Below are 8,374 nucleotides of genomic sequence, written 5' to 3'. Positions count from 1 at the left end.
GGCCATCTTAATGGAAAAGCAAAGCCTTGGGATAGGGAAGGGCGATTTCCACAGGGTGGGAAGGAGGGCTGGCATTTCCCCGGCGGCTGCTGCCTCCTGCCCTGCGCGGCCCTGGGGAAACACAGGCTTCACCCCCACGCCGCCCTCGCTCCGCGCTCCGCTCCAGGGCCTGAGCAGCCCCCAAGGGCGGGCAACGGAAGAATAAAATTGAAACCAACTTTAAAAATAACAGCAGCAACGAAAATAAAAGAAAAATAAATAATAATGGTAAAAATAAATAAAAAACAAAATAAATCAAAAAAACAAAGCACACACACACTGAAATAAAATGGTAAATAAATAGAATAACCAGGCGAGGTCCAGCCCTGCTCCGTGGGTCACGGGCAAACCGGGAGCAGCAACTGCCCGACCTCACCCCATGGCCACGCACCGCCCGCGCCCACCCACCCGCCGCCATTTTACCGGCGCGGGCGGCCGCGCAGGGCGCGCTCTCATTGGCGGAGCGCGGCCCCGCCCCTAACGACCCCGCCCCTGACGGCCCTGCCCCTAACGGCCGCGCCCGCGCGCCCCGCCCTGCTCCCCATCCATCATCTCGGCGCTCGGCTTCCCCCCCCCCCCCCCACGCGCGCACACTCTTCATTGAAGGAAGTGACGCCCAGGCTGGGTAGGCGAGCGCCGAGCGGAGCTGATGCAACCGGGGGACGGTCGGTTGCGGCGCGGGGCGGCGGGAACGGGGCCGGGGTGGGGCGGGGGGGGGGATCCGCCGCGGGGGCTCGGGGTGCCCCTCAGGGAGCGGCCCCGGGGCGGCCGAGCCCTCTTCCCCGGTGACGGTGCCTCGTTGCCCGCAGCCGCCGCCATGGAGGCCGCGCCCGGCCCGCAGGAGAAGTATCAGCTCGTCACGCGCAACCTGCAGGTACCGGCGGGCCGGGGCTCGCGGGCTCCGCGAGGGGGGTCCCCGGGCCCGGGGGCTGCTCGGGCCCGGCCCGGTCGCTCCCGCGGTGCCCTCAGCCCCGCGCCCTTGGCAGGAGGTGCTGGGCGAGGAGAAGCTGGCGTCCATCCTGAAGGAGCGGGAGCTGAGGATCTACTGGGGCACGGCCACCACGGGCAAGCCGCACGTGGCCTACTTCGTGCCCATGTCCAAGATCGCGGACTTCCTGAAGGCGGGATGTGAGGTACGGAGCCGGAGCTGGAGCCCGGGGCATCGCTGCCCGCAGGGCTGCAGGTCCCACGGGCCGCCGGGCCCCACGGTGACGGTCCCTTGTGTCTGCGCCAGGTGACGATTCTCTTCGCTGATCTCCACGCTTACCTAGACAACATGAAGGCGCCCTGGGAGCTGCTGGAGCTGCGCACCCGCTACTACGAGCACGTGATCAAGGCCATGCTGGAGAGCATCGGAGTGCCCCTGGAGAAGCTCAAGTTTGTCCGGGGCACCGACTACCAGCTCAGCAAGTGAGTCCGGGGGACGCCTGAGGAGGAAGAGCCTCGCGCGGGGCTCTGAGGTTGCACCTCTGCTCGTGGGAGAGGACGGCAACGTGTCGCACGGTGATATCACAGCTGTGATATCCGTCAGTGTCACCCTGATGTTGCTCAGGGAACGCAGCGCGGGTGTCTCCGGGTTCCTCACTGCGTATCCGGAGGAACTTTTATCCCACGCGGGGAGCCGCGTGGCGGCTGCGGTGCTAACGGTGCCGCCGCCACGCAGGGAGTACACGCTGGACGTGTACCGCCTCTCCTCCGTGGTCACGCAGCACGACGCCAAGAAGGCGGGCGCCGAGGTGGTGAAGCAGCTGGAGCACCCCTTGCTCAGCGGCCTGCTCTACCCGGGCCTGCAGGTGGGTAGCGAGGGTGGGCAGAGCCCCCCCGGCGCCTGGCACACGTGAGGCTGCTCTGCCGAGGTTGTTACGCCGCCGCGGGCATCCCTGCTGTGCTGGGCAGCGGCACAAGGCTCGGCTCCAAAGCTCGGCTCTTGCAGCAGCTCTTGGGGGCTGCAGTGCTGCCCCGGGCAGGGCCTGTGGGACGGGCAGCGTCTCCCTGGGCAGCCGGGAGCCTGGGGCAGGCTCGAGGCCGGCTCCGCGTCTCCCCGCAGGCCCTGGACGAGGAGTACCTCAAGGTCGACGCGCAGTTCGGAGGAGTGGATCAGAGGAAGATTTTCACCTTTGCGGAGAAGGTCAGGAGGGAGGGTTGGTCCTGAACCTGCTGCAATGCCGGAGCCTGGCGTAGCAAGCAGGGATTGGGGGTTAAATCTGCCCTCTGGAAGATCTCCCGTCACCCGTCTGCTTGTTTTTCCCCAGTATCTTCCCTCTCTGGGCTATGCCAAGCGCATCCACTTGATGAACCCGATGGTTCCTGGTCTAACAGGCGGCAAAATGAGCTCGTCAGAAGAGGTTGGTCCCTGCATGGTGGCTGCGATGGGGGACCCTGCAAAGCGAAGGGGGTTGGGGCTGGGAGAGAAGGTGCCTTCTTCTGGACAAGAGGTTGAAAGAAGGGTGGGCGTCCCCAGGCTGCCTGGGAAGTAGTTCTCTTGTGGATGGGATGGGGAAACATAAAGCCCTTCAGCTTCACGTTGTGATTGACTGGGTGCTTTGAGGAGCTGCCTGCACAGCTCAACTCCAGGGAATCCTTTCCTCCAGGAATCAAAGATCGACCTCCTAGACCGCAAGGAGGATGTAAAAAAGAAGCTGAAGAAGGCCTTCTGTGAGCCAGGAAATGTGGAGAACAATGGTGTCCTCTCCTTCATCAAACATGTCCTCTTTCCTCTGAAGTCAGGTGAGGGGCTCCCCACACTTGGTGCTGGGGCTTGTCTTTCCCGAGGATGGGAATTGTGTCCCCTGGAGCAGCCTGTCCCCTGCGGGTCCCCTGCCTGGCACAGGGCCCAGTGGCTTTGCAGTCCCCTCTGCTCCTGGGCAAAGCAGGGTGGTTTATCTGGCTGAGCTCATCTCTGCTTGGCTTAATCTGAGCCTTAAAATCTCCACGTCACAGAGTTTGTGATTCTGCGAGAAGAAAAATGGGGCGGAAACAAAACCTACACAGCCTACGAAGCCCTGGAGAAGGACTTTGCTGAGCAGGTGAGTGCTCAGCAGGGAGTCACCTGCACCAGGTGTCCTCCCTGGGTTTGTCTCCTCTCCAGAGAGAGTCCCCCATAGCCTTTGTGGCTGGCACCCTCACTCAGACTTCTAGGCCCTCTCCTGCTGCCCCTGAGACACCCATAGGTCTAACCAAGCCCCGGCACTGGAAACTGCCTCCCACTTCCAGGCGAGGGCTCTCTTGCCAGAGGAGGTGCTTTAATCTTGCTCTGGGAAAAATGCCAAGGCCTGGTTCTGTCGGAGCCGAGCCGGGAGATCACAGCACCTCCCTGGCCGTAGATCAGTGAATCTCGTTCTGCTACTCCCCTCTGCCCTGGAGGAAACCATCCATCAATCCATCTTTTTGTCCCACTACAGGTCGTTCATCCCGGGGACCTAAAGAACTCGGTGGAAGTGGCCCTGAACAAACTGCTTGACCCCATCAGAGAGAAATTCAACAACCCGGAGCTGAAGAAGCTGAGCAGTGCCGCCTATCCCGACCCATCCAGAGCCAGTATGGAGGGGCTAGGAGTCAAGGAAAGGGGGTTCTGGAGCACCCAGAGCCAGGCAGAGAAATGCCTCTAGGGGCTGAGGGTCTGGAGCCTGACTGTCGGGAGCAGCCGCTGTGTCTGGCGCGGCGCGCGCTCCTCTGCTTGGCTGGTGGCTGTCAGGTTTGATCACGTCTGAGCAGTAGCGGAGTGAGGAAAGGCCAGTGCGAGGGCTGCCTGCAGGCCCTGCAGAGGACACATGCCAGCACGTGCTTCTGCCACTGCCTGAGATAAGGGAACAGGGAGGAGGGACTGTCTGCTCTGTGTCACCGAGACCACTTGGCAGGGCCCAGATTCTGCATTTGGGGGTCCTTGTGGGCTCCCTGGGGCTTGGCTGGGGGCCTGCATTCAGTCACAACTGCTGCCTTTGCACTGCAGAGCACGCAGAGAAGGGCACCAAGAACTCGGAGCCGGAGAATGTGGTCCCATCCCGGCTAGACATCCGCGTTGGCAAAGTGATCAGCGTGGAAAAGGTAGGGACATAAAGAAATAACCTTCCCGCAGGGTGACGTTGGCATTTGGTGGACATGTGGGGTTGCCCCCTTCCTCTCTGTTATCCCACCCACATTCCTGCTTACCTGCTGAGGGAACCTTTGCTTCTGCTCGGCAGCATCCGGACGCGGACAGCCTGTATGTGGAGCAGATCGACGTGGGCGAGCCCGAGCCCCGCACCGTGGTCAGCGGCCTTGTGCAGTTCGTCCCCAAGGAGCAGCTGCAGGACAGGCTTGTGGTGCTGCTCTGCAACCTCAAGCCCCAGAAGATGAGGGGTGTGGAGTCGCAGGGCATGGTGCTGTGCGCTTCCAGGTGAGCGCCAGGGCGCAGGGACACACGGTGATCCCGGCGGCTCCCCCAGCTCCGGATGCGCTGGGGCCGTGTGGATGCAGCCTCGGGGTGCCTCAGCTCCCCGCTTGCCCTCGGCAGTGTCGGGGAGCCGCGGCAGGTGGAGCCCCTGGACCCGCCGGCCGGGAGCTGCGCTGGCGAGCGCGTCTACGTGGAGGGCTACGAGGGCGGCGAGCCCGACGACGAGCTCAAGCCCAAGAAGAAGGTCTTTGAGAAGCTGCAGGTGAGGGCGGCGCCCGGCGCCGAATCCCAGCGGCTCCAGGAGTGGAGCAGGGCAGCGCGTGGGAGCAGCTGGGCCTTGCTGCATCCCCGCAGTGTCACTGCTCCAGCTGCTGCCATCCTGGCCCTGTTGAAGCTGGGCAGATGAGGAGATGACCCCCCAACAGGCTCTGGATGCTGAGGGGAGGCGCTGCCGCCCCACGGGCAGCCCCGGTCCCCATGGTCCAGCCCTGACCCCGTGTCTCTCCCCTCTGCTCCCCAGGCCGACTTCCGCATCTCCCAGGACTGCGTGGCCCAGTGGAAGCAGAGGAACTTCCTGACCAAGCTGGGGAGCATCTCGTGCAAAACGCTGAAGGGGGGGAGCATCGGCTAAGGGGCGTCGGGGCCGCCGCTCGCGCCTCCCGCCGGGTCCCTGCGCTGCCCCAGCCAGGCTGCCCTCCCTGGCCTGCCACGTCCCTGCTCACACAGCGCCCTGAGCAGGGGGCTCGGCCCTGAGGGACCCAGCGGGGCGAGGGCTGCATTTGTGACCCCCCTCCCAACCCCTTGCAAGACGGCGAGGCCGCCTCGGGAGCCGCCTTCGCCACCCCTCGCCCTGGGCCTGCTCTGGGGGAACCCCTGTTCTGGAGACTTGGGGTGTCACCACGGCTGAGGGAGCTGTGTGACACGTGCTCCGTGTCCCCAAGCTCCTGCCATTCCTGCCTCGGGGACAGGGCTGCGGGGGGAAGCAAGGAGGGTCAAAAGGGAAGGCCGCTTGCTTGAACTTGTGTTGCTGCTAACGGGGCTGGGGGCGACTGCCTGGCACCCCCTGCCCACCCAGGCCAGGCCGCTGCTCGTGCTGCTCCTGGGCCAGGAGCCCCTGGTTCTGCAGCAGCTCTGTCCTGAGCCTGGGGGCCGCGGGGGGCACGAGCCCCCAACGCCACTCGGGAACCATCTGTCATGAACCCAAATAAAGTGTCCAATGGACTGCACCGCGTTGTGCCCTTCCCTCCCTGCTGCTGGGAAGAGCCAAAGGCCGCGCGCGATCCGTGCCCGGGCAGCGAGGCCAGCGGCTGCCCCGGCCCCCGGCACAGCCGGCGCGCGCGGCAGGAAGCACAGGAGGCACCGAGCTTTGGTCATCATCTTTACCAGCCAGGTACAGAGCTCTGAGCAGCTACTCGGCGGCAGAGGGTTGGTGGTTGCTTTTTTTTTTCTTTTTTTTTTTTTTTTAAGTTTTTTCTGTCTTTTTTCCTTTTTTTCTTTTTTCTTAAAACAATCAAAGAAATCAAAATGACCCGAGGTTACCAGAAACACGAGGCTGGAGGCCAAGGCCTCGCCCCGCGCTCGGGGGGCTGCCAGGCTGCCCCCGGCATGGTCCCTGCCGCCCGGAGCCCCCGGGGCTCCGCATGGGGCCAGGGCAAGGGCAGTGCCCGGAGCCCGAGCACCGGCCAAAACCCCTGGCCCCTGCGGGCACCGCGCGCCGGGCAGCGCTCCCGGTTGGAATCGGCTCCTCCGCACATCCCACCAGGAGCAGCCAAGGCTCCGCTTCACCGCGGAAGTCTTCCAGTTTCCTCATCCAAAGTGCTTTGATTCCTGCGTGTCTGTCCGGGAAGCCGAGGGCTGCGCGTCCTCCCGTGTCCTCGCGCTCCCGCTCCGCACGCGCACACCACACCGAGCACAGGCCTCGGGTCCAATAAAAAATAATGCAAAATAAAGCTGTAGTACTTAGGAAAGTAAAACCAACACCATTTTTGCATAAATATCATCAAGGCCATGGAGGCTAAGGCTGTTTGCTTCCTGTATTAAGTTAGTCGCCAGTTCCACGCTCGGCTGTAGACCTGCCCAGGTCCCTGAGAGATTTGGATTCCCGGCGGCGGGGGCACCAGTCCGGCAGCTTCCTCCTTCAAACCGTCTCTCCACGTTTGTCTGCAAGGTGAGAGGGAAGAGCCCATCAACGCTCCGGGATCTCCCATAGCAAACATGGCACAGCCGGCCCAGTGCCCCCCAACCCGATGCGGGCCACGCGTGGGCTCGTCTCACCCCACTGGATGCCCCCCAGCCTGGGCACCAGCCCTGGCCCCATCACAGTGTCCAAGGAGCCCCCCAAAACGCAACGGAGCAGGATTGGGATGGGGGTGACCCCAAGGTCCCGGGGGCGCCGTCCCCACGTACCTTGCGCAGGGGGGCTCCGTGCCGGCGTCTCTGCGGCGGTGCCGCCCTCGGCGCCGGCCGCCTCGCTCCGCGTCCTGCTCTCTCCCGCTGGGAACGGCTTGGGCTTCCCATCCGGCAGCGGAGCGCCCGGCGCCTCCGTCCCCTTGGGGCTCAGCGGCGCCGGCCCCGGGCCCAGCGAGGGCTTCTTGGCTACCGGCGGCGGGATCTTGGCGGGCTTGGGGGCCGCCTGCGGCTTGCCGGGGGCCGGAGCGGCCGCACGCTGCCCCGAGAAACTCATGAGCTCGGCCACCAGGTTCCTCTTGAGGTCGGCCTGCGCCTCGGGCGACGAGGGCGTCTCGATCACCAGCTTCTTGGGGCTCTTGGCGAAGATGAAGCTGGCGGTGGAGGCCGTCGACTTCTGCGCCGGGGAGAGCCGCCCGTCCCCGCCGGGGGCTCCGGTCGCGGCGGCTCGGAGGTCCCGCGGGGGAGAGGGCTGCCGCGTGGACAGGGCCCGGCGCGCGGGCTTCTGCGGCGGCGCGCGCTCGCGGGTGCCCGCGGCCGGCTCCACGCTCACCGAGCGCAGCCGCACCATCTGCAGCAGCGACGGCGTGACGATGGGCAGGCTCGCGTCCTCCTTGGGCGCCGCGCCGCCCTTGCTCCGCGCCGGCGCCACCGACTCCTTGGGCTCCACGCGCGAGCCGTTGGCCACCGCTTTCTTGAAGGTGTTTGGTGTCGATGGAGCCGGGGGTGGCGGGAGCGGTGGAGCGGGTGGCACAACCGGGCTGGGAGCTTGTCCTGGTTCTGCGGCGGGAGCCGGCAGTGCCGTCCCGGCCGGTGGGTCCTGCTGCTGGACGCAGGAGACTGTGGACGAGGATGATGGAGTTGGCGGCTCCTTCCCAGGGCTCGGCGGCCGCTTCTGCCCGGCTGGCGGCTCCGGCAGTGCATCCCGGCCGAGAGGCGCCGGCTGGGGCTCCGGCAGGGGCAGGCTGGAGAAATCCGCCTCATCCGGAGGGGGAAAGTCCGCCATGGACAAGTCCTGCTCCTCGGGAGCCGGCGGAGGCGGCGGGGGCCACACGGCGTCAGCGGGGGCATCGCCGGCGCGCTCCGGGCTGCCCTCGGCCCTCTTGGCCGGCGGCGGTGGCGGCTGGTGGGCGGGCGGCGGTGACGGCGGCGGGGACCTGTCCGGAGCTTTGGCTGGCGCTGGCGGCTCCCGGGGCTCCGGAGAGGCGGCCGGGGGGCCGGCGGGCGGCCGGGGCTTGGCGGGCGGAGGGGAGAAGGGCGCTGGCACCTTGGGGTGCGGCGGGATGGCGAAGCGCTCCGAGCGGCCCTCGGGCTCCGAGGCCGAGGAGGAGATGGAGGTGAGCGAGGAGGAGCCCGAGAGCGCCGGCGAGCGCAGGGAGCAGCCCCGCTCGGGGCCCTTCTGAGCGCAGCCCGGCGAGGCGGCAGCGGGGCCCAGCGCCCGGGCCGGCAGCGTGGGCGTCCCGCTCTGGCTGGAGTAGCCGCTCGAGGGGGACATGGTGCGGTCGGGGGCGTCGGGGCAGCCCCAGCGCGGCGGCGCCGGGGGCTCCCGCAGCGCCG

The 8,374-nt window shown here is 66.1% G+C and overlaps 2 protein-coding genes across 2 annotated transcripts in view; one reads left to right on the top strand and one right to left on the bottom strand.

The window, feature by feature from the left end:
• Nucleotides 1-856: 856 nt before the first annotated feature.
• On the top strand, nucleotides 857-5,509 carry YARS (tyrosyl-tRNA synthetase). The gene is made up of 13 exons (XM_026043577.1): nucleotides 857-913; nucleotides 1,026-1,172; nucleotides 1,274-1,449; nucleotides 1,703-1,832; nucleotides 2,087-2,167; nucleotides 2,292-2,384; nucleotides 2,631-2,766; nucleotides 2,980-3,065; nucleotides 3,441-3,576; nucleotides 3,989-4,083; nucleotides 4,221-4,414; nucleotides 4,532-4,673; nucleotides 4,932-5,509. The coding sequence occupies exons 1-13, from the start codon at nucleotides 857-859 to the stop codon at nucleotides 5,040-5,042; spliced, it is 1,584 nt and encodes a 527-aa protein (XP_025899362.1). The 3' UTR covers nucleotides 5,043-5,509.
• A 1,039-nt stretch (nucleotides 5,510-6,548) lies between these two features.
• The window catches only part of KIAA1522 (KIAA1522 ortholog), a 9,953-nt gene continuing 8,127 nt past the window's right edge, over nucleotides 6,549-8,374 (bottom strand). Inside the window, exons 7-8 of the mRNA XM_026043499.1 lie at nucleotides 6,818-8,372; nucleotides 6,549-6,571 (exon numbers count right to left, since the gene is read on the bottom strand). Coding sequence (XP_025899284.1) covers nucleotides 6,549-6,571; nucleotides 6,818-8,372 — 1,578 coding nt within the window. The remainder of the gene's footprint in view (nucleotides 6,572-6,817; nucleotides 8,373-8,374) is intronic.

Source organism: Nothoprocta perdicaria, unplaced genomic scaffold, assembly GCF_003342845.1.
Source record: "Nothoprocta perdicaria isolate Ctin4 unplaced genomic scaffold, notPer1 scaffold_33, whole genome shotgun sequence".
Taxonomy (NCBI): Eukaryota; Metazoa; Chordata; class Aves; order Tinamiformes; family Tinamidae; genus Nothoprocta; species Nothoprocta perdicaria.
Note: the sequence above shows the minus strand (reverse complement) of the source record. Positions and strands in the feature narration are given on the sequence as shown.

Coding starts and splice junctions, on each gene's coding strand:
- YARS (XM_026043577.1), top strand. CDS start 857: ATGGAGGCCGCGCCCGGCCCGCAGGAGAAGTATCAGCTCGTCACGCGC. Junction 1,173..1,273: donor TCCTGAAGGCGGGATGTGAG/GTACGGAGCCGG, acceptor TGTCTGCGCCAG/GTGACGATTCTCTTCGCTGA. Junction 2,168..2,291: donor TTTTCACCTTTGCGGAGAAG/GTCAGGAGGGAG, acceptor GTTTTTCCCCAG/TATCTTCCCTCTCTGGGCTA.